Source organism: Suricata suricatta, chromosome 11 (genome assembly GCF_006229205.1).
Source record: "Suricata suricatta isolate VVHF042 chromosome 11, meerkat_22Aug2017_6uvM2_HiC, whole genome shotgun sequence".
Classification (NCBI taxonomy): domain Eukaryota; kingdom Metazoa; phylum Chordata; class Mammalia; order Carnivora; family Herpestidae; genus Suricata; species Suricata suricatta.
In genome coordinates, this window is record NC_043710.1 from 32,349,343 (window position 1) to 32,374,383 (window position 25,041).

Genomic DNA, 25,041 nt, shown 5'->3' on the forward strand with positions numbered 1-25,041 from the left:
GCCGCTGAGCTGCAGCAATTCCACCATGTCACTGTTGTCTCCCCTCGGCCACCAGAGCTTCCCGTTTGACTACGACGATGGCGACGGGGAGGATGAGGAAGAGGTGGAGGAAGATGCTCAGGACTCAGAAGCTGAGGTGGCGAACCCGAGAGCAGTGGAGTTACAGGGGTGCGCCAGGTAACCCCCGGGCCACGGGCCGATAGAGCCCCTCTCACGATTCCTTAGACCCTTGCCGGTACCTTCTTCCAGCGGCCAAACACAGCCTGGCGCTCGCCTCAGGCGCCGTGCAGGCACCTGCGTTCCGAGGTGCCCCTGCTTTTTGCACGTAGAGTTGTGGGCCAGGCTCACACGTGCCTGCAGATTTCCTAGGCTTCTTAATCACTTTTCCTGAGATATGATCGCTCCAGTCTCCCTGTCCAGAAAAACGTAGGTAGTCTCAAAAACACAAAATTTTGCTACCATTTCAGGAGTTTCCGGAATATTCAAAAGTCAGATTGTGGACACCAGAACTCTTGTTTTAACCCTTAACACCAAAATTGTTTACCGCAGCCTGATGGTGCTTGTGGTCATTTTGCAAAGATCTGATTGCCCGTGAAGCAGGTTGTAGTAAGCCGTGTTACTTTGGAGGGCCATAAACGAGCTAAAGCATAGCTTAGCAATGCCCATCCTCGCATCCAGAGACAAGGCTGGGTCTGGTCTGAGCCTCACTGAACAGAATAGACATTATTGAGTCTTAGAGTGTTCGAACCAAAGAGATTGTTAAAATCATCTAAAAATTTTTTAATTTCCACAATTACTCAGCAAACATCTAGTTTGTGCGCCTGCTAATCTAGATATTGGGGACCATAAACAAGATGTAGATGGCCTCTATTCTCATGAAATTAAAGCCTAAATGAATTTATTTTACCCATTTGACAGATAACGAAACTGTGGCTCAGGATACAAATACAAAGTGGGATTCAGAGGCACATACCTAGTTATTAGCAGAGCCGGGCCTAGCACTGAGGTGTATGATCAGGTTCTCTCTTCCCTGTGCAACATGCCTATTATTGGGTGTATAGAAATAAGAACAAAGGGCCTGTCCCCGCAGGAATAACTTTCTGAGACAGGCTGAGTAATGCAGGTTCGTTCTGGAGTAGACTCATACATCATCTTCAGAAAAGTTTCTGATTATCAAGCTGTGTAAGGCACAATAGAGGAGATCTCCGAAATATGGACCAGAGAACCTATGTTTTAGGTGTAAGCAGCAAGGTAGCCCACTTGAGGGTAAGGCCTTCATACCCAGATTGCATGAATGGAATATGGACCCATGTGAGATGACTCCAATACACAGTCACAGCAGCAAGAAAGTAAAAATGCATCGTTGGGAATGGAGCTCAGTAAGTGTAACCAAGCAAGCTGCTTGTCCAGACTGGTTGTGGCAACAAGAAACAGGCCTCTGATCAACCTGATGGTCGTACCCGATGATGGGGTTTCAGGAGTCCATTTTCACGTGGGTCATCCTAGGCATTCTTCAGGATTGAGTTGATCCCAAAGATTTTTAAAATAATTTTAAGGCTTTGGGAAATATCTTCTGAGTCTAATCAACAGGACAGCAGTGTCAACGCAGTCTAGCAGCCTATGGAGGAGTGACGGCTGTCAAAGCCACAGAGCAGCTCCTGAGACCCGTGTTAGCTTCCAAGAGCCAGAGCCGTCATCACGTGGAGCTCAGGAGAGGAGCCAGATGTGTTTTATGTCTTTCTTACACCAACGCCCAAACAAGCTGGTAGCATCCCTAGGACTAAGGCTTCCCTTATTGCTGCCATATCACAGCTCATGCCCCGTGAACCAAAGGGAATACGTAGGATGTGGCCTGGAAGGAAGACACGAGTTGGCAGGCCTTGTGGGCAGCAAGGGGCAGATGCCCATTCGGGTTCAATGAATGTGTGCTGAATGAATGCCTGCCTAAGTCCCACTCCTAGAGAACAGGTAGACGCAGTGGTTGTCTTCACGTGCTTCAGAAAACCTAGCACTTCCTTCCAGGAAAGTAAGTGTTTACAAACCTTCCTCCTTTGTCCTCCCTACCTCCAACCTTTGTTGGTGCCCTGGACAGTTGGGGGCTGAGGAGGTGAGGAGAGCAGGCAGCCTGAGCTGTAGCCCCAACCCCGGGCCCAGCAGTGAGCATTCTGTCCGCGGACGAGGGAGTAAGCCCAGCGCTGTGTGGGACTGTATGCCTTGTGCCCGTTGTTCATCTGCCATAGGCATCGCTGGGTGATAGGAGCTCCGGGAATTTTAGGTGAACGTAGAGGACGGCTTCGAGCGCGTTGGACAGGGCTGAGAGGAAGCTCGCAGTTGACTTCAGACAAGATACGAAGTAATTTTCCTTTCGTAATATGCCCTGGGCCTTCTATTTATTCATCTTTACCCTGCTTTTTATATCACTCTGTGTTAGGAAAACCGTGCCTTAATAAAGGTCTTAGTTGTAAAGAGCTGCTTAGTAAGCCTCTCTTGATCACGGGTAGAGCTGTAGTGTGTGTGCTATACATTTTGTAGTATATATGCTATCATTTGTTAAAAATGTTAAGGCAAGAAATTTAGTACTTTAAGTGTCATTTTAAAAAAACAACAACACTGATCTCTTTCAACAAACATTTCTTAGGAGCTCACTGTATTCCAGGTCCTAAGCTAGACTCTTGAAATAAAAAATGAGTTAAAACATGCTTTCTGTTTGTAAGGAATTCATAGCCTATGGCAGAGATGGACAAATGACAGAAAACCTAAGGCGCTTGGTCCAGAATTTTTGCAGTTTTATGGTGAGGGGGAAAAAAGATTAATGCCTGAGTTGAAATTGTTTTATGTTTATTTATTTTAAGAGAGACAGAGAGAGAATCCCAAGCAGGCTCCGTGCTGCCAGTGTGGGAGCAGACGCAGAGCTCCATCCCACGCACCCGGAGATCGTGGCCTAAGCCAAAATCAAGAGTCTGAGCGCTCAACTGACTGAGCCGCCCTGAGTTGACTCTTGAAGGGAGAGTAGGAATTAGCCGTACGCCTCCTCCTACGAAATGACATGTGCCAAATGCTTACCGAGTGCCCAGAGCCTGTGTTAAGTGCTATAGCATAGACTGTCCCAAGCAGCAGTACCTGTGGGGAAGCCTCTGCTCTTATCTCCATCTGTCAGATGAGAACAGAGGATTCAGTGGGTTCGGAAAAGTACTTAGCTAGGAGGAAGCAGGTAGAGATTCACCCCAGATGTTTTACTCCCAAATCTAAGCTCTTGCATGGCCCTGCGTGTGGAGGTGGAGGCATTTCAGTTTTAGACAAAGCCGCGGAGCACGGGGCATGGCACATCCATCAGTCTGCTTCAGTGCAGCCAGACTGTACTGTCCAGAGCAGCCACTGGCAAAAGAGGTTGGGAAGACAGGCAGGAGCCAGTCCCTGGGTGTCAGGCTGTGGAGTTTGGATTTCATCCTGTGGGCAGGAGCCACGGATGAACCTCGAGTTAGGGAGTGACTGTGATAGCAGGATGCATTTGAAGGATGAATCTGACAGGAGTTGTGGAAAATGGTTTGAAACAGACGCAGAAAGGCTGCTTATGTCCTCCCAGTGGTTGAAGGTTGGAGAAGAGGAAAATGGCTTGAGAAAACTGAAAGAAGTAGAAGAGATGTGACGAGGTGGTAATGTAGGTCTGGGTGGTGGGGGCACTAATGTGGACAGGGGACAGGAGGAGACACAGGTCTGGGTTTCTGGCATGGCTAGCTGGGCGACCGTTGCTCCTCTTCACTGAGGAAGGATTTTAAGGGGAGGAGTGAAATTTTCTTGGTGGAGAGGGTAATGGGTAGGAGGTAGAAGAGGACCAGATGTGTTTGCCGCTAATTGATATTTAAGTGGCGCTGTCTATCAAATGGTTGGAAATAAGGCTGGAGCTCGGGAGAAAGATCTGGCCTGGAATGACTGATGTGGGCTCCATCAGCACCTGGTGAGGCTGTGGGGGCAGATGAGGTCTTGTTTCAAGACGGAGAAGGAAAGGTTCATATGAGAAATAAACAGCACATCAACAGTGTTCTCTTTCCTGCCAGAATACAAATTGTATGAGGACATGGATCAATGAAGAAATAGCAGGAGAGAAATGAGTAAGCTGAAGCTAAGAGGTGGAAGAAGTTGTGCAGAGCGGTGGGCGAGGCAGGTGGTTGCAAAGTGGGAATGTTAAAGTGACAGAGGCGCTGAGTCTATAAACACTTAGTCTTTAGAGCTGCCTTGGGTCCTGAGCAGCCTTTCTTTCCTTGGGTCCTAATGGTTCCGCTTTTGCTAAGTTTTATGAGGCTTGTGTATCTGGCTGAGGCCCAGTATTTCTCCTCCCCTCCCCTCTTCTCCCGAGCCTGAATGACTACTTACTTATTTTCCATGTACCTAAAAGAGACAGACTGACAGAGGTACATAGTGGAGATGGAGGTCACCAAACTGGGGAGTCATAAACGCCCTGTCTGAAGAATTGGCAAAAGGGACTCAACCAGAGCAGTAAAGAATATAAGAACCGTATATTTTTTTGTAACTTTAATAGAAAAGTTGAGAATTTCTGGGGCACTGGCTGCCTCACTGGGTAGAGCATGGGACTCTTGATGTTGGGTTTCAAGTTTGAGTCCTACTTTGAGTGTAGAGATTACGTTAAAATTTTTTTTTAAATTCTGTTTACCCTTCACCCAAATCCTTAATTAAGAAAACCAAAGTTTTTTTTTTTAATGAGAGAGAGAGAGAGAGAGACAGAGCGTGAGGGAGGGGCAGAGAGAGAGAGGGAGACACAGAATCAGAAGCCGACTCCAGGCTGTGAGCTGTTGGCACAGAGCCCAACACAGGGCTCGATCCCAGGAACTGTGAGATCATGACCTGAGCCAAAATCGGTTGCTTAACTGATTGAGCCACCCAGGCATCCCCCCCAAATCCTTAATTATTAACATATTTGCTTTATCATTGTGTGTGTGTGTATGTGTGTGTATAGTTGTTTGTTTTTTTTTCTGGGACTATTTAAGGAATGAAAAGGGGAAAGTCTTCTCCAGGATCTGATTAGGATCATGTGTTATAATTAGTTGTCCAGATGAGAGATTTTTTTAAATGATTTTTTAATTTTTGAGAGAGAGAGAGAGATAGACAGCGTGAACAGGGGAAGGGCAAAGAGAGAGGGAGACACTGAATCCTAAGTAGGCTTCAGGCTCTGAGCTGTCAGCACAGAGCCTGATGCTGGGCTTAAACCCACAAACTGTGAGATCATGACCTGAACTAAAGTCAGATATTTAACCGACTGAGCCATGCAGATGTCCCTGGAGAGATTTTTAAGAATAAAAAAAAAAGTTTTCATTAAGGCAAATGGATTGATATTCTTATCCTAATGGGTTTTTAAATAATGTGATTTTAGATGATGAATTCAAAGGCAGTTTGATAGATAACGAATTCAAATATTGGATTTCCTGTTCATGATTTTTCAAGTGCATATTTATATATAATTAAATTCATATATATGTATTTGTAAAAATCACAGCATTATAAATATATTATTAGGTTCTGCTTTGGCTGTATAGTTTCAGTGATTTTGACTGTTAAGCCAAAGAGTTGTGAGTGCAGATGCTATGGTGTCCTCTCTCTCTTGTAGCAATGTGGTTGGACCAGAAAATAACCAAGAAGAACAGAAACAGGTGTGCCTCCCAGAAAGCCGCCTGACACCATGGGAAGTGTGGTTTGTTGGCAAAGAAAAAGAAGAGCGTGACCGTCTGCAACAGAAAGCTCTGGAGGTAGGACTAGACAGTATCCTTTTTACTTAATCTGTGAGTTCACAAATTGGAGCTGTTGTCACAACTAAAATGTTAATATTATCCCTCAAAACAAAGTTTTTCCATTTGTTAGTATCCGTTTGCTATATCCGTTTACCCTCTCTAATTGTAGAAATAATACATTTATCATAAGAACATGTGGAAAATACAGCTAAGTATAATGAAGAACATTAAAATCTCTAATTTTACTACCTAAAGATAACCAGTGTTAATATTATTCCATATAGCCTTCAGGATTTTCTTCAGTGTAAATTAAAAAAAAAACCCTGTAAGTGTGTATATTAAGACATAAAATGGAGCTTCACCATATGTACATATAACTAAAGTAAATGCAAGTGCATTTACGTGGTAAAATTTAAAATAAAAATGTTTTAATGTTTATTTATTATTGAGAGACAAAGAGAGACAGAGCATGAGCATGGGCAGAGAGATGGGGAGACACCAAATCCAAAGCAGGCTCCAGACTCTGAGCTGCCAGCACAGAGCCCTACATGGGGCTCGAACCCACAAACCATGAGATCGTGACCTGAGCCAAGGTCAGTGCTCAATTGGCTGAGCCACCCAGGTGCCCCTACTTGGTAAAATTTTTAAGAAAGGAGAGAAACCAAAATTGATATAGAGACCGGAATCTACCCCCGTATCACTCAGAGCACGTGCCCTGGAGTGAGTGTGTGTGGGGAGATGGGAATCTGCTGGGCTTCCAGAGTTCTCAGTTTCTCTGTGCCTCACTGCCTCACTTGTGGATACTTCTGTGTGTGTGTTTCTCTCTGAACTCTCACTCTCCAAACTCCTAAAATAACGTGAGGTACATTTTCACATGAATCCTTTGAACTCTTCCTGTTTGCTGCTGAGAACCTAGCAACTGAACGGATTTGGAGGATTTGGCATTCTGTAGTTACTCACTGTCTGAATTCTCCCCATCTGAACCTAGAAACCAAGTAGATCTGAGTAGTAAGGGGTATATCTTATTTCTAATGAAACAGGATCAAACTTCTATAATTTTTTTCCACCTGTCATATTAATATATTTCTGTATCACTGAATGGGCTTATAACATCATTCCTAAATGGCTGGCTAAGATTATTAAAATGTATTTTAAATGTACTAGAATATAGTTAACTGGTTCACTATTGTCATATATTTAGATTTAATCTATTAGTAACTATGCTTCCATAAAAATCCTTGGATCTAAAGCATTGTTCTCCATGATCTTCTTGCAGTAAATTTTCCATATTAGTTTTGTAGCTAGTTATTTCTGTGATGGATTTTGAACCATATACGCAGCCACATATTCAGGAGTCTTGGCATGATTCAGTGATTGTATAAACCAGTACATTCTGCTATTTCCTGTTGCATAATATTTGTATTCTAAAAGACAAATTAACTACTGGAGCAGGGCACAGTAGGGCTGTTTCCTCTTCGAAGCCCACGGGGCTTGATAAAAGACCGTAAATTTGATGCCAGGCAGGCTTGTTTAAACTTTTTTGATTCAATTTCCTATCTGTACAGTAGAAATAAAAATAATACCTATGTCACAGGATTTTTATGAGGTTTAAATGAGACAAAATATGATGATTGGTATTGTTTTATTGGTATTGTTACTGATATCATTGCTATGGATAGCCTTCCTAAAGCTTTTCCATTTATTTTCAGAATTAATGTGTATTATTAAGACCCCAGACTCTTAGCTTCAAGTTTTAACATTACTAATGCCATTATTTAGTGCAGTAGCTTTCAAAATATTTGTGCATGGTGAGAAATCTACTTTGTTTCATGTCACACATAAATGCATACATATATGTATCTGAAGTGATATCTTAATTTTGTGCAAAACCTGGTATTCTGTTCTTCCCTGTTTTTTGTTATTTATTTAAGTGTATTTATTTATCTTGAGAGAGAGTGTATGAGTAGGGGAGAGGCAGAGAGAGAAGGAGAGAAGGAATCCCAAGCAGGCTCTGCGCTGTCAGCGCCGAGACCGACACAGGCCTCCATCTCACAAACTGAGATCTTGACCTGAGCCAAAACTAAGAGTTGGATGCTTTACTGATTGAGCACCCAGGCATCCCTTTACTTTTCGTTTTTAAAGGCCAGTCATAGCCTACTAGATTGGTTTTAGGCTTCATTTTGGAAAACACTGAACTAGTGAGCCATTGGTAAAAAGTGGGGTTCAGTTTATGGTGTTTAGCTTTATCTCTAACCTAGAGATTCACTTGTTACATTAAGGAAAGGAGGATCACTTCAAGTTATTTTCAGAGTCAGCATACAGTAAAAGAAGTTAATTAAATTACAGAAATTTATAAGGGAGCCTGGGCTTTAGAGTCACATAGAACAGGCTGAAATTTTAGTTTTGCGGTTCTAACTGTGACCTCGAGAAAGTTACCCAGTTTCTCTGAGCCTCAGTTTCTTTATCTGTAAATCAGATGTTAGAGGGGCAGTAACAGAGAGGTTAAAAGCATAAATTCTTGAGCTGTATTTCCTGGATTAAAAACTTGCATTTTGGGCATATCCTTAACCTCACTCTGCCTCGATTTCTTTATCAATGAAAGGGGGAGAATAATTTTTACCTCATAGTGTTGTTTTGAGGACCAAGTGAGCATCAGGAGATTCTCTAGTATATAAGAAGCATTCAGTAGAAGTTAGGTGTTATTATGTGTTAAAACAGATGTTAAAAACAACTGCTGAAGATTTGTTTTGAGAACAGATGAAAATAATGAATATAAAGTCCCTACCACAGTGACTAGCAAGTAGCAGGGTGTGCTTAGTGGGAAGATTAACATCTCTTCATGTATTTAACAATTTGAAATTTCTTATGGCTACATCATTAACTCTAAAGCAATTAAAATTTTTAGCATGAATCTTAGTGTCACCCATGCCAGCGACATGAAAACATACAGGCCAACTACTCACTTTATAAGTTTATTTTGTGCTTTTGTGGTATTCACATTTGTTTTCATGCCGTTTCCTTGTTTTGTTTTCTTTTTCTTTTTTTCAAAGATTTTACTTTTTAAGGAATCTCTGTATCCAACGTGGGGCTCAAACTCACATCCCTGAGATCAGGAGTCACATGCTCCCCCGACTGAGCCAGCCAGGCGCCCCCTTCCTTGTTCCAGTTTCTAAGAGATGCTTTTCTTTTTCTGTTCTACTTAATTGCATTCTCTAATTTGTTTACAAGTCGTATGATTAAAGGCACAGATTATTAGCCATAAGGAACAATTCATTTCAGATTCCTGTTGAGGGTGAGAAAGTAACTTTGCCAGCATTTCAGTTCACGGCAAGGCTGAGACTGGGTCCTCGTTCTTTCAACTTCCAATTTCATAAGTGTTGTTTCCATAATATCGAGGTGTATTGTAGAAATGAAGGGGTCAGACTTAGTATTTAATTTTGAATTTACCCCAGCGGTCTTATTTTCTTCCTTGAAATCTTAAAGGAAGATTTAAAGGATAATTGGGTCATTAAAAAATCATCTCTTCCCAAAAATTATATTTTAGCAACAGACATTTAGACTGACATTTGTTTCAGACATGCCTCTAAGACTGGGTTAAAAAATTATTTTTAAAAAATTTAAAAATTTTTTATTTTTTTAATGTTTCTTTCTGAGAGAAAAAGAGTGCACATGCATACGCAGGAGAGGGGCAGAGAGAGAGGGAGACAGAGAATCTCAAGCAGGCTCCATGCTGTCAGTGCAGAGCCTGATGCAGGAGTCAAACCCACAGACTGTGAGATCATGACCTGAGTGGAAATCAAGGGTCAGATGCTCAACCAACTGAGCCACCCAGGGGCCCCTAAACATTTTTTAAAAATTAAAAAGAAATTGTTTTAATCCATCAAAATTACCTGCTTATAAAATTTGTTACATTTGTAACTAATGTTAAATGACAATATAGGAAATGTTGAACATTAGTATTATGGAAAACTAGCATTACTAGTTTTATAGATTATATACATTTTATATTTATTTATTTTATTTTATTTTTTAATGGTTTATTTATTTTTTGAGAGAGACACAGAGTATGAGTAGGGGAGGGAGGTACAGAGACAGAGGGAGACACAGAATCTGAAGCAGTTTTCCGGCTCTGAGCTGCCCAGAGCCTGATGCGGGACTTGAACCCACAAATTGTGATATCATCACCTGAGCCAAAGTCAGATGCTTAACTGACTGATCCACCGTGGCGCCCCCATTTTATATTTAAATTTTTATTATTTAAAAAACTTACTTAGCAGACTGCCCGAAATTCTCTATAACGTTTAGTTAATTCTAATTTTTAACATTTTAATATGATCTTTTCTAAGTTATAAAAATGATCTAGTTTGTGAATAATCCAGGTGCTTTTATCATTTTTTCCCCCCATCTTGCCTATGGCCATTTCATTCATTAGCCCATAATAAAGAAATAGGGCAGCTTTTATTTAGAGTTGGTGAAACTCAAATCTGTGACTTTTCCTGATTCTTACCTTCAGTGGTCAAAAGTTCTTTGAAAGTAGGCAAAAGCTATTGAAATAAAAATGTAACATTTAGGATCCTTTGTGAATTTTGGTTTGCCATAATCAAGTGTTCACTCTGTGGGAAAATAACTATAATTCTGTTGACACTCAATGGTCTCCCAAAAGGCGTCCCAGGGTCCGTGTTGGAGGGGACACTGGCTGTGCCTGGAAAAGGCGTGGCCTGGTGGTAAACAGGTGGGAGGCTGTAAGGCTGGGAATCCTAAGAGGGGCCACCTGTGTGTTTGTTGTGGGGAGGGGGTGGTGTGTCAGAAAGGGGTGTGTGCTCTGGGGCAGCCGAGGAGCACTGTTTGAGTCTGTTACAGCATTTTCTATGTACTTTTGACCCTTTCATCAGTTAAAATTTGTGAAGACTTAGTCTGCTCTTTTTTTCTCTGATTTTTTAATATAATTATATGAAGAATCTTAAAAGGGTGCATAAATATAATCAATCATATTATTAGTTGCATGTTTAAGTGACTACTTTCCTTAAAAATAAATAAGACTACCTTGGAAAATTTTGGATCTATGGATGTCAGATCTGTATCTAGCCTGTCTCTCTCGTCTCTGTCTTTGTCTGTCTCTCTCTCTCTCTCTCACACACACACACACACACACACACACACACACACACACACACACACTTCTCACACCTTCTTCCTCTCACAACTCCTACACTGTGGCAGCCTCCGAGTCCGCCCCCTCAAAGTAGCTCTGCTCCCTCCACATGCAGTCTGCAGCCTTGAAGGTTCAGAATCCTTCCCTTTCCCATGTGTTCCTGCTTCGTAGTGTTCAGTGTACTGTGCCTGTCTCGAAAGACCTTTTGCTATCTCGTTAGTACCACACTCTGATTTTCTAGTCTCCCCCTCCCTTGTCAAGCTATCCCCTCACTGACCCTCTTGTCATGCTCATTTCCAACTACCCTGGTCCACACTGGTCCTCTCCTCTTCCCTTCCCTTCCTTTCTACTTCCTGAACTGTGAAACACAGCCCTTCACAATATGGTGCGTTAATTCTTGTGCGTATGTAGATTTACATAAAATTGGAGATGTCTGGAATTTCATCTGTATCTCAGTTCTTGCTGTCTTTATAGTAGGCTCTACATAAAAAAAGTATTAGGTGAATAATCAAGGCATAGCAGCTACAGAGGTAATGAAGAATCCCTATAAAACCAAGATGGATATTTTATTTTGGGGGTGGTGAGGGGTGTATAGTGTTTAAAAGTTGGAAGACTTCCTGAAAGAGTGAGGGCAGCTATTTTCTGTGCAGCAGAATTTTAGGATGAGAGGTCATGGAAGACAGGTATCCTGCGACCAGTTGTTCTAAAGTCCAAAAGATATGTTCTTTGGTGTCCAGTTTTATCTTCATTTCATTTAACACACTGGAATTGTCTGACAGTTGAAAAATTGGCCTTCCCACTAGCACCCACGCTCAGGTAGGTAGGTCTTTGGGAAAGGGAGGGCTAGGGAGGAGGAGTGAGGTCCAATGAAAGAGATATAAAAGTATCTGATTATTAGTATCTAAGGAGAGAGAAGAAAAATAACCCGTAATTATGGCAGTCGAGTCCTAGGAGTCTAGTTTGAACAGCATTCTCAACTAATGCAGTAATTTAACTGATGAGTGACAGAGTGGTGGCATTCAGCTCGAAGTTTTATTTGGCCATACCTTCTACATTCTTTCTCCTGAGGAAATGCCCAAACGTGTAGATTCGAGTGACAGCAAGGCAGTTAAATAATCTGGGATATGAATGTGGTTTTGTTTTACACTCCAGCAGCTATAAAATCAGTGAAGAAAAATCTGGATTCTTTTTTTTTTCTAAAAGAAAATTGAATTGCTTCTCTACATTTCTTCTTTTGGTTTAACTCTGAATTAAGATTTTAATTTAGGGATTATTTAACTCCTGTCCTTTATCTGCATTAAGAATCTAGAAGCTTTTTATAACTAAAAAAGTTGCAATTCTCTTGAGCTTCTGCCAAAAGCGTACAGTGATGCCAAAATTTATGTGTGGGAAAGTTGATTTCAATGAGGGTAATTTAGCTGAAGTTTAGTCTAAGAAACTAGTGTTTTGCTGCCAAGCAATTATTTGCATTTCTAAAAAATGACTTATAGTTTTTACCAATGCTTTCTTTTCATCATAGACTAGTTACTGAAGTAAGTTATTGTCACGAATGGTGTACTTTCTATAAAGGAAATTATATTCTTGTTTAATTTGGTTAATGTCAGACTTGTTTTTAATATGTGATTCAAATACTTTTATTAAATGTTGCCTTTGTTTGAATAACAATCCGTAGGAATTAAATCAACAGATAGAAAAAAGGAAAGAAATGGAAGAACGTGAAAAAAGAAAGGTAATTGCTGAAGAAAAGCACAAGGAATGGGTTCAGAAGAAGAACGAACAGGTAGGGAGGAAAAAAAAAATGCACATCCACATACTGACCGCTGTTTTGCGAAGTCTTTTTTTTATTACTCCTCCTAACCTAGGTTTTTGTTGTTTTTTCTCAGTTTCTTTCTTCTCTGACCTATTTTCCTACCTTCATGGATATTTCTCAAGTCTCTGTCTTCTTTCTACCCTTCGTTCTCTGCTTCTCTCCCTTTTCCCTTGTGTGGCTTCCTTGTGTCTTGCTTCAGGTAGTCATGAAGTCTGTATCTCTAGGCCTGACTTGCTGGAGCCTTGGATTTCCATCTATCAGCTTGGCCGGCACCTCTGAGCCTGCGAATCTAAAGCAGCCCATTTGTGCTCATTCTCTTTTGATTTCTCTTCTGAGTACTACTGACAGCTCAGTCACATCGGCATAATCAGAATTATTCTTTTGTTGGTGACGGCCCCTCACCCCATCTTTCCCTTTAGAGTCCCTACTCTCCTGTTTGTGATCTCTTCCTATCTGGTCCCATTGTGTCTTTCAACTTATTTACTGTTTATAAGTCTAAAAATGACATCTTATGGATGTGAGCTCCATAAGACCAGAGATTTTCGCCTCTTTTATTCCGTTCTCTAGCAGCTAGATCAGTGCCTGGCACATAATAGATGCCCCAAAATGTTTGTTGAGTGAAGGAATCCATCCTCTGTGTCTTTGCCAGACTGACTGTGCTGGAAAGGCAAATGTCATTCCCCAATTCAAAGTACATTTTTTATGATTCCCTACCGTCCTCTGAATAATGTTTTCACAATTCCAGCCTGGCTGGCTGAAGACCTTCCACTCTCTGCTCTCTGAACTGTGTCTTCCTCCTGTGGTTCCCTTCCTAATGTGCTGTTGCTTCGTTCTTCTGGGAGCACATATAGGATAATCATGGCCCATCTTCTAGGGTATTAGTTTTACTGGAAAGTTTTGAGAGGAAACATGTTGTTTTCATACTAAAGCAAGCATAGATAGTTAATGGGGTAGAATATAATTTTTGTTTATGTTTAAGATACATAATAGTTTTCAAAGAAATCTCAAGCAATGGACAGTGCTCCCCACTCCACACGGCCATGTAGTCGTGAGAAGTTTTGAGAACACTTCCATTCTGTTTCTCACTTCCTTAGTTTTTTATATTCTACTTCATCAACATGGAATCTCATCATATCCTCCACCCTACCTTTCTCTTTATTTTCCTACTCAAAGTAGTTCCTACGTGAATCACTCGCTGGTTAAATGCTTGAAATAGAAACTCTTTCCTTCTTTGAATCCTTGTTCAATTTATATCACTTTGCCATATACTGCCTTGCATTATGTATATATTTTGTTACTATTTTGTATTATGCATATAGATTCACTTCCTTGTAATTTTAAGACTCTTAAGAATAGGAATTATTTTTGATATTATAAGTTTTTAATCCATTATAAGATCTAGCATCATGCTTTGTAATATAGTAAGCATTTGTTACTGGAATGTATGAATAGATCTATTATCTTTCAGCTTTATTTTATTATTTTTTGTTTCAAATTTTTATTTAAATTCTAGTTAGTTAATATATAGTGTAATATTGGTTTCAGTAGTGGAATTCAGACTCATCACTTACAGACTACACCCAGTGCTCATCCCAACAAGGGCCCTCCTTAGTACCCGTCACCCATGTAGCCCATACCCCCTGCCTCCCCTTCATCAACCATGAATTTGTTCTCTATAGTTAAGAGTTTCTTATGGTTTGCTTTCCTCTCTCCTCTCTCTCTCTCTCTCTCTCTCTCTCTCTCTTGTTTTGTCCCTTCCCCTCTGTTCATTTGCCATCTTTGAGTTTCAGTACATTCTTATATTGGATCATAAATTAGAAACTTTGAAAATACTTTTGTTTCCTGTTGTGATTTTTACATATTTAGAATGGTACTGCTTTTCTTATTTGATCCAATTTTTATGAATTTTGCAAGCCCTGGATGATATTTTGTGAAGTTTAGAGCTTAAAACAAAACAGTTTTACATGTTTTGTTTTAGCATGCTTTCTCCTCTAAAAGCTTCCCTTATCTTCTAGCTCCATTAAGCTCATTTCACCATGCCAGTCAAACATAGTTGTTGTTTGTCTAAAAGACTGCTGAGAGATGATATATTCTCTATTTTAATTAGTGTCAGTAGATCTAATCCAGTTATTTGAGAAAAAAATTTTTTTTTCTTTTGGAGGGAAATGACTTGTCCTGACATAAATCACCAATTATTGAAAGCAAGATTCCATAAGTATGAGAATAGTTCAGAAATGAGCCCTAAGAAATTAAATTTATTTATTCTGCAGAACTCTTGTACAAGCTAAGGAATAACTGATTACTCTAATTTTTTTGTTTTTCTTTCAGACCTGTCAGATTTCCTACTTCAGTCTTAAGTTAGATTTACCTCTATTTGTAAAAACTGCTCTCCTGGTTCTTTTCTTCCTGTCTGGCATCTAGCTTTTTTCTCCTCTGTTTACATTTCATGGTGTGTGGTCCCCCACTGCCTCTAGCTTCATTCACATTTTAGCTGTATCTCTGGTGTAATTTTCCCTAAGTCATTTTCACTGTGTTCCATCAAAAAATCAGACAAAAAGAATTTATGTATCCATTAGCAAAGTTGGTTTCTCCTAATATGACTGTAAATTGTTAAATCCTTTTCAGATAAATGGCTTATCTCATTGGGTACTCTTAAATTTGTCTGGCTAATTCATATTTTTAGATTTTTTTTTACAGCATGTTATCACATATTTTGTAAAAGGGCTTTATTTATCCTTCATTGTTTTAAAAAGATTATTTAAAGATAAAATTACTTTTAATTCTTGAAACATGGAACTGTATTTCAAGGTAAAAAATTTAGTCAGATCAGTAAAGCGTATGATTGATAACACTTGTTATTCAGTGCATGATTCATGCATTAACACTTTTATGAGGTGGCAGATACTACTAAAATAGAAATTTAGAAACGTTAAGTAACCACTTATTCTGGTAGTTTCCTTTAGTTACAAAAAAGAGAAGATTTATTATCGTGCTCTGTGTGGTATGGAGCTGGAGCGCCAGAAAATCTGAAGCCACTTAGTAACTGGCCGCTCTCTTAGTATATCTCTCGGAGTGCCTGCTCTGTTCCCCTTTTGCTAACTGAAGGCATTTCATTTTTTTCTTTTCTGGCGTAAATTCTACAGAAAATCTCCTTGATGTTTTAAAAGAAACATCATTGAGCTATAATTTACATACAATAAGATACACCTTTCTTAATTTTGATGCGACTTGACGAACGTGTATACCTGGATAAACAGAGCCACAGTCAGCATATCGTATGTTTCCATCACTCAGAAAGTCCCCTTGTGCCCCTTTGCAGTCAGCCTCTGCTCCCCACCCGCCACGGGCCCCAGCTCCAGGGAAACCATTAGCCTCCTTTCTGTCCCTTTGGATTAGGTTTACCTTTCCTAGAATTTCATATAAATGGAATCATAGAAAATATATTCTTTTGCAGTGGGCCTCTTTTGTTTTTGAAATTCCCTAGTATTGATTTTGCCATCTTGTTGTTTAAACTATAAGTATTATACTCTATGCAATACCACAGATTTTTCACCCATTTGCTAGTTGTTGGAAAATTGGGTTATTTCCAATTTTGAGTTTTATGAATAAAAGTCTCTGGTAATTTATGTACAAGTCTTTTTTTTTTTTAAAGTTTATTTATTTTGAGAGACAGAGAGAGATAGAGTGAGACAGCCCAACCAGGGGAGGGCAGAGAGAGAGAGAATCCCAAGCAGGCTCCATGCTGTCATCTCAGAGCCCAATACAGGGCTTGAACTCACAAGCCATGAGATCACGAGCTGAGCCGAAAGCAAGATTTGGACACTTAACCAACTGAGGCACCCAAGGCGCCTTTGTACAAGTCTTTTTGTGGACATGTGTTTTCATTTCTTGGGTATTTAAATGTTCAGGAACTGAATTCCCAGGTTGTATGGTAAGTAAAGAAATTGCCAAACTCTTTTTTTGTTTGTTTGTTTATTTATTTTTAAGAGAGAGAGAGAGAGAGAGAATAAGAATGAGTGGGGGAGGAGCAGAGAGAGAGAGGGAGGCACAGAATCCAAAGCAGGCTCCAGGCTCTGAGCTGTCAGCACAGAGCCCAATGCGGGGCTTGAACTCACGAACCATGAGATCATGATCTGTGCGGAAGTCGTATGTTCAACTGACTGAGCCACCCAGGCACCCCTCCTAACCATTTTTAATATGCTTGTATCATTTTACATTTTGACCACTATTGTATAAAAGTTCTAGTTGCACCACATCCTTGCCAAACTTGATATTGTCAGTCTTTTTCATTTTAAGTCATTCTAGTGAATGTGTAATGGTGTGTCCTTGTTTCAATTTTCATTTCCCTGAGATCTGATATTTAGCATCTTTTGAGAAGCTTATTGTGTTAGTCTACTAGGGCCGCCATAACAAAATATCACAGAGTGGGTAGCTCAAACGACAGAAGTTTATTTTCTTACAGTTCTGGAGGCTGGAGGTCTAAAATGAAGGTTATCCGTAAGGTTTGGTTGCTCCTGGCTTGCAGGGTAGATGCATTCTCTCCACCCCATCGCATGCTCTTTTCTCTGCATGACTGTCTCTGATGTCTCTTTCTCCTCGTATAAGGACATCAGCCCTACTGGATTAGGACCCTACCTTTATGACTTTAATCACCTTTATTACTTCTTTAAAGGTCCTACCTCCAAATATAGTCACTGGAGGGTTAAAGCTTAAACATGAGAATTTTGGGAGACACAATTCATTCTATAACACTGCCAACCATTTTGACATCTCTTGGCCTGTTGTTGTTTTGTTTTGTGCTTAAATTTTTGCCCATTTTGTGGAAGGATTGGATGTCTTATCCATAAGTTCTAAGAGTTCTTTATATGTTCCTTTAAGTCCTGTTACCAAAAAAATTGCAAATATTTTTTCCCATTTAATTTTTCTCAGTGGTATTTTTTAAAGAGAAGTTTTAATTTTTCATAAAGTTGGTATTTTGTTTTTTTTAATAGATTGTGGTTTTTGTATCCTATTTAAGAAACATTTGCCTAACACCAGGGGTGTAAAAATACCCTCCCTTGTTTTCTTTGGGAAGTTGTATAACTTTAGCTTTTATCTATATGTTTATTCGGAGTTAATTTTAATGTCTGGTAAGAGTTAAGTGTCAAGGATCTTTTTTTGCATATGGATGCTAAATTGTTCTAACACTATTTGTTGAAAAGATCATCTTTTCCCTATTTGATTACCTTGGCACTTTTGTGTAAAATCAATTAACCATATAAGTATTGGTCTGTTTCTGGACTGTATTCTCTCCCATTGTTGTAATCCTGGGCCAGTACCACACAAGCCTGTTCTAAAGCTTTATAATTCTTGAGTTTATAATGCTTTTAATCAGAGAGTAGAAATCCTCCGTCTTTCATTTTCTTTTTCAAAATTGTTTTAGTTGCTCTGCATCTTTCCATATATAATTTAGAATTCAGCTTATAAATTTCTCTGATCGTGTTTGATTTAATAATGCCTGACATAGTTAGGATTGGATTAAATATATAGATCATCTTGGGGGAAATCACCATCTTAGAAATAATCAAACTTTAAATCTGTAACCATGATTTTTCTTTCTATTTATTTAGATCATCTTTAATTTCTTAGTTTTCAAGGTATAGTGGTATTACACATCTTTTGTTAAATGTATCCCTAAGAATTTTGTGTTTTTGACGATGAGAACAGTTATCTTGCTTATTCCTGATAGTGTATTAATGACTTCCATGCCTGGTTTTGATATCAGAGTACTACTGAGCTCTTCAGATGAGTTTGAATATGTTTGCTTTTTTTCTGTTTTCCGAAATAATTTGTGTGGTGATTGGTATTATATCTTCCTTAAATGTGTGATGGAATCTGGCAGTGAAGCTCATCGAGGCTGGAGTTTTCTTTGTGGGAAAGTTTTAAATTCTGAATTGTTTTTACAGATAGATAGAAGGTTATTCAGAGTCTCCCTTTTCTTTTTGAATCAGTTTTGGAAAATGGAATTATCTTAAGGAGTTTGACTTTTCATTTTAATGGAATTGAGATAGAATTGTTTTTAACATTCACTCATTTCGATGTCTGTATGATGTGTGACCTTCCACTTCTCTGTGTGACCTTAGCCTCTTTGTGCCTTCATTTCCCGTTTGTAAGGTAAGATCATAATAATGCTTACCTTATCTTGTGGTTTTAAGACTTGACAGTACAAATGTAGACAGTCTATAGAAAAGTAACAGGAAGAGTCAGCACTCCATAAATGTTAGCTGTTATAAGTGAAGACAGTGTAGGGACTGGATGACTCCTTGATGAGGCTGTAGATGAGTCTCATGAGGGGCGCCTGGGTGGCTCAGTCGGTTAAGCCTCCGGCTTCAGCTGAGGTCATGCATGATCTCATGGTTCGTGGGTTCAAGCCCCATGTCGGGCTTTGTGCTGACAACTAGCTCAGAGCCTAGAGCCTGTCTTCCAATTCTGTGCCTCCCTCTTTTTCTGACCCTCCCCTGCTCACGCTGTCTCTCTCTCTCAAAAATAAATAAAACATTAAAAAAAATTTTAAAAGAGTCTCATGAATCAGTGAGCCAGATACGCTACAAGATCCTTTTTAGTCTTATAGCTTTTCTGACAGAGTAGTTAAAATCCAGTATTGTTTCAGTGGAAATTGGATTCTCAGCAAGAAAGGATTCCTTTTTCGAGCTCTTATCTGGCCAACAGGACACAAGTACACTTCGCAACTTGGGAAATGCTCAGGCTTTGATTTTTAAGACCTGCCTTTCCTACAAGGCACTGGACATACATTGTATGTAACTAATGTTTGTTACTTGGGTGTTAATTGAATTCCTTATATTGAACTATGCTACAAGATGCTTTCAGTGGAAGAAGTTTTTTTCTTAGCCCATGTTTCTTTGCTCCAGGAAGGGTAGTGTATATGGCATTTTTACTGCATGTCTTTATGCCTTGCAGGTTGTTTTCTAAACCTTTGATAAAGAGAGCTAGCCACGTCATTGGCTTATTTAGAATGTAGCTGTGTTGGTAAATTGTGTTCTGAATGAAGAAGGAAAAAAATTGAGTTATAGACCAATTTTTTCTGTAAAAAGCCAGATAAATAGTTTAGGCTTTGCAGGCCATACACTCTCTGTTGTAGAGATTTAACTTTGCAGTTGTGGTACAAAAGCAGTGATAGACAACAAATACATAAATAAATTGGTATGGCCACATTTCAGTAAAACCTTATTTACAAATATAGATGGCTAGTGGGCCATCTTAGTCTTGGGGACCATAGTTGGCCAACCTCTGATCTGTGTAAGACTTATAAGAATTGTACAGCTAGAGATTCGTCTGTATCTAATGGTCCAAAATGTTTTTGTTTTTGTTTTTTTTTGTTCTCTGTAACTCACTAATGGAGAAGATTTTACCTAAGTGTTCATATTGGCAAACTGTCCAGGAAATGTAGGTATATCACTCCTATTTTAGAGTGAAGGTTAACATCTATTAAAAAATACAAAATTCAGGACAGGCTAAACGGTTGTAATTTCTGTTCACTAATCAGTAAGTCTGTATTTACTACTTACTGTTTACTTACCACTGTCACAGGCTCAGAGTACACTTTGGTGAGCAAGGTCTTTGTTACTGTTATCTTGAAACTTATAACCCAGCTGGTAGACTAAAGTTGAGCAGGTATGTTACATATTTTCATAAGCCACGTTGTGTCAGCCACTATGTGGCTACCTGTTTTAAGAAATAACTGAAGTTCAAAAAATTAATTCATGTAAAACACTCATTTGCTTGTATGACCATAATTACAAATATTCCAATTAAAACTCCTTCATTTTTACTTAAGAAAAGAAAAGAAAGGGAACAGAAAATTAATAAAGAACTGGAGGAAAAAGCAGCAAAGGAGCTGGCGAAAGAACATTTGCAAGAAAAGGCAAAAGAAAAATATCAAGAATGGTTGAAGAAAAAAAATGCTGAAGAATGTGAGAAGAAGAAGAAAGAAAAGGTATTTGTATTAAAGTGACCAGTTGGAATGTATGGTTTGGGGTCCATACATGCCAACTATATTGTATAAAAAGTTTCTCATGGAGGGACACCTGGGTGGTTCAGTCAGTGAAGCATCAGACTTCGGCTCAGGTCATGATCTCTCAGTCCATGGGTTCAAGCCCCCTGTCAGGCTCTGTGCTGACAGCTCAAAGCCTGGAGCCTACTTCAGATTCTGTGTCTCCCTGTCTCTCTGCCCTTCTCCTGCTCACACTGTTTCTCTCTCTCTCTCAAAAATAAATAAAATTTTTTTTTAATTTAATAAAAAATTTTCTTAAAGTTTCTTATGGAAAATTGTCACCATCTTAGCATAAAATCACTACATGAAACTATCCCTACTTATTTATACTATGCATAGGTTTCAGAAATGAATGTGCATTGTGGGTTTTAGGGTTGACAAATATTAATAAGCCTTTGATATGTTTTTCATCAAGTTCAAACTTTATCATTGTTTATGTTTTAAATATTTTAATGTACTTTTATGAAAGTCTTATTACATTATTATATTTTTACTGTTCTATTTTAAAACAGCCAATTGTTGGGGTGTCTGAGTGACTCAGTTGTTAAGCATCCGACTCTTGGTTTCTACTCGGGTCATGGGCTCAGGGTTCCTGAGTTCGAGCCCTGTGCTCAGCTCTGCACTGACAGACCGGGCCTGCCTGGGATCCTCTCTCTCTCCCTCTCTCCCTGCCCCACCCCCACTTCTCTTTCTCTCCCCCCTCTCCCCCCCCCGCAAAAGTAAATAAACAAACATTAAAAAACCCCACAAAAATTGCTTTTTCCTTCTTGGGTTTGATGTCCTGCGGCGGTTTAGCGGCAGCCACCTTTAAGTCCTATCCCTGATCATGTTACATTTTATCTCCAGTTATAGAAGTATGACTTAGGATTTATGATCCTTGAGCCACTGGGGTGGGAAGCTCCTGGTGAAGAGAGTCAGTGGGATTTGAATAGAATTTTTACTTATAGAACATCACTAGAGATTGTTTGGTCTTGTCATTTTAAGGAAAAAGAAAAACAACGGCAAGCTGAATTACAAGAAAAAAAGGAAATAGCAGAGAAAAAGTTTAAGGAATGGTTGGAAAATGCAAAAAATAAACCTCGTCCAGCTGCAAAGGGCTACGGTTATGCCAACGGCAAACTCACAGGTTGGTTTTAGCGGCCCGCGGCCTGCATCAGTGCGGCTTGCGGGAGCGGGTGTTATACATTAGGTTTCCTTTTGACAGAAACAGAAGCGTGTAAAAATCATTTTTCTTTCAAATGACTATCTTCTGGAAGATTCTAACACACTGTGTTCCTACAGAGATACCGTAAATTTATTGTCATTTTCTATAAATCAGGTGTATTTTAAAGGCAGTAGTTAGAAAAGTAATGATTTCTAAACATTAAGAAACACATTAAAACTTTCTTACATTTTGGTTTTTGAAGCCTTAAAGAGGACATATTTAAGGGTCCTTTCTTCCTCCCCTTCTTGTAACCCTCTGTGAGGCAGAACTTGCAGTGTCTTTGGCACATTTATTTTGCAGGGCAGAGTACGGTGGGCCTTCAGGCTCGCCCACGTTAGAAAGGGCACGGCGTGTTTTTCTTTGTGCTTCATGTTGGAAGCTCAGTCCTTGCTGACAGCTGCCTTCACCTGTTTAAGTGATTTATTATTAAAAAATACTCCCATTCTGTGCTGTTCACACAATAGAACATATTCCAGACTTTGTTTTGCCCATCTCAGTGAAGTGTGTGTTGACATATCGCTGCAGTCAGTGTGGGGTGCCGGGGTCTGCGGGATGCATTCCTGCTGTCAGGGCTCAGGCCTCTCCCACATGTCACAGAGTCATCCGTTCAGCCACTAGGCTCTAGGTGAGGTTTGCCTCTGTTTCTTCTTTTTCTGTCTGAAAAAAAAAAGTAATAAACAATGGTTTTGATGAAATGAGTGGATAGTAAAGTTAAAACGTTAGGTGGGAATATACATGTTTACTAGAAGTGATTTGCTAAAAAGGGATTATTTTATTAAATTTTTGCAATTTAAATGAGATCTGTTCAAATAAACTTGTGTCTGCAAATGCTTTACTGCTCTTAATAATCAAAATTATAGTGATATCATGAAATCTGATCAATTTGATAGTAATTTAGAATTGTAGTCATTATGAACAAGAGTTTTTATTCACTTTAGCTAAATAAGCAGTATTGCAATATACTTTTTTTTCCTCTAAAGTTTCGTATCTGATTAGGGAAAGCTAGTTTAGAATCAGTGGTTTCTCAGACTGAGTTAAGAAAATAAAGATTTTGTTCACTTTAAGGGTTCAAAAAGGGATTTCTTAGTAAAATTTTTATATGAAGTTTTATTTGTATAGATTTTAAGAATACATTTTGGACTTCTAGAATTATTTATATTTTAATTTTTACTGCAATACCTACTGTGTTTGAAAAATGTTACTTATTTGAAAATAGTTTAGAGTTCAAGTTTTAAATGGATTAAATTGGCTTGTCAGTGATATTTTTGCCCTTTTGATACTGTAACCTTTTTCTAGGAATTTAAAAATGAGTAGTTTCTTTGATCTCGAGAAGTTTTTTCTTATTTTGTTCCTACTTTTTAATAATTATAGATTTTTACAGTGGAAATTCTTATCCAGAACCAGCCTTTTATAACCCAATTCCATGGAAACCCATTCACGTGCCTTCTTCCAAAGAAGCTAAGGACCCATCAGAAAAGAAGACCAAAAGGCCCGTGATAAGTCAGCCACACAGGTCATCGCCTCTGGTGGTTCAGAAAGCCAGAAACAATCTTTGTCTTGGAACTCTGTGCAGAATACAAAGATAGTGGATATGGGAAATTGCATGGTTTTACCTGGAGCTATTTAATTTTAAAATTAGAATTTTTTTTTTTTTTACTGCTTAGTCAACAGCTCAACATTTGATGTGATTATTAACAGGTTCATCTTTTTGCATTTTATAATGTTGTCCTTAGAGTTGAGGAAGATGTTTTCTACATTTTCATTTTTATAAGTGCTTCAAGGTTAATCTTATAACCTTGAAGTTATAAGGTTATAACTTATTAACCTTAAGTTATAAGATATCTAGATATCTAACAATTGTGTTTATATTATAGCTTGTATTAAAACTACATTGTAATACCAGTAAAACCAGTCATTTGTGTTGTGGTCTTTCATACTCTGTTTGTTTATGAACATAATAAGATTAAGCTTAAATTGTTCAAATAAGTATTTCTAAACTGCATGTTCAAAATAACTCTTAGAAGAATCAAAATGGGTTAGACTCCTAGAGTAATCAAAAACAGTCTTTGTTGATAGCTTTTGGTGTATTTTTCCTTATGTAAATATTTTTAAATAACTAGAGGCATGTTTTTATGAGTGCAAACATATGGTATCTGTCCTTCTCTGCCTGACTTATTTCGCTTAGCATGACACCCTCGAGGTCCATCCACTTTCCTACAAATGGCCATATTTCATTCTTTCTCATTGCCATTTAGTACTCCATTGTGTATATATACCACATCTTCTTGATCCACTCATCAGGTGTTGGACATTTAGGCTCTTTCCATGATTTGGCTATTGTAGAAAGTGCTGCTATGAACATTGGGGTACATGTGCTCCTATGCATCAGCACTTCTGTGTCCCTTGGGTAAATCCCTAGCAGTGCTATTGTTGGGTCATAGGGGAGTTCTATGGATAGTTTTTTGAGGAACCTCCACATTGTTTTTCAGAGCGGCTGCACCAGTTTACATTCCCACCAACAATGTAGGAGGGTGCCCGTCTCTTCACACCCTCGCCAGCATCTATAGTCTCTTGATTTGTGTTTTTAAAAGGGAAATTAAAAAATACTGTTATAGGCTCTGGATCTTAGGTTAGTACATAGCAATCTTGAGACACTTATAATATTTTGCTACACTTCATACAAATACTTATACATTAGTTATGATTAGGTAGTTAATTTTGAAATTAAGATTAGCAGTACATTATTTTTTAATGTTAAAGGTTAAGTGATATTTATTGAAGCTAAGATCTTATTAATAAATACATAGTAAGGAGAGTAGTTCAAAGGATTACTGAAATAGCACTCAGCACTTTTTACTAAATTTTAAAAGTCTGTATCTTTTTGTGACCAGCAAGAAATGAAGATTTGTTGTGGCAATATAAAGTTCAGTAAATTCATTTAAAAGTGATTCCTATTTAGAATATACATATTCCACATCTCTGCTAGGTTAGTAATTTGCCAAGTTTCTAGTGATTAATGTACACTGGTGTTGACCAATGCAAAGAGTCGGCAGTAGAATCTTTGAAGGGTATTCATGTCATCAG

General features: G+C 38.8%; 1 protein-coding gene across 1 annotated transcript; it reads left to right on the forward strand.

Moving 5' to 3' along the window:
• Position 1: 1 nt before the first annotated feature.
• Positions 2-23,868, forward strand: CCDC34 (coiled-coil domain containing 34; the record flags this gene model as incomplete). Its single annotated transcript, XM_029915554.1, has 6 exons — positions 2-177; positions 5,621-5,759; positions 12,566-12,673; positions 20,538-20,696; positions 21,738-21,879; positions 23,329-23,868. Coding segments are annotated over 6 exons (939 nt in total), but the record flags the coding sequence as incomplete, so codon positions are not given.
• Between the last annotated feature and the right edge of the window lie 1,173 nt (positions 23,869-25,041).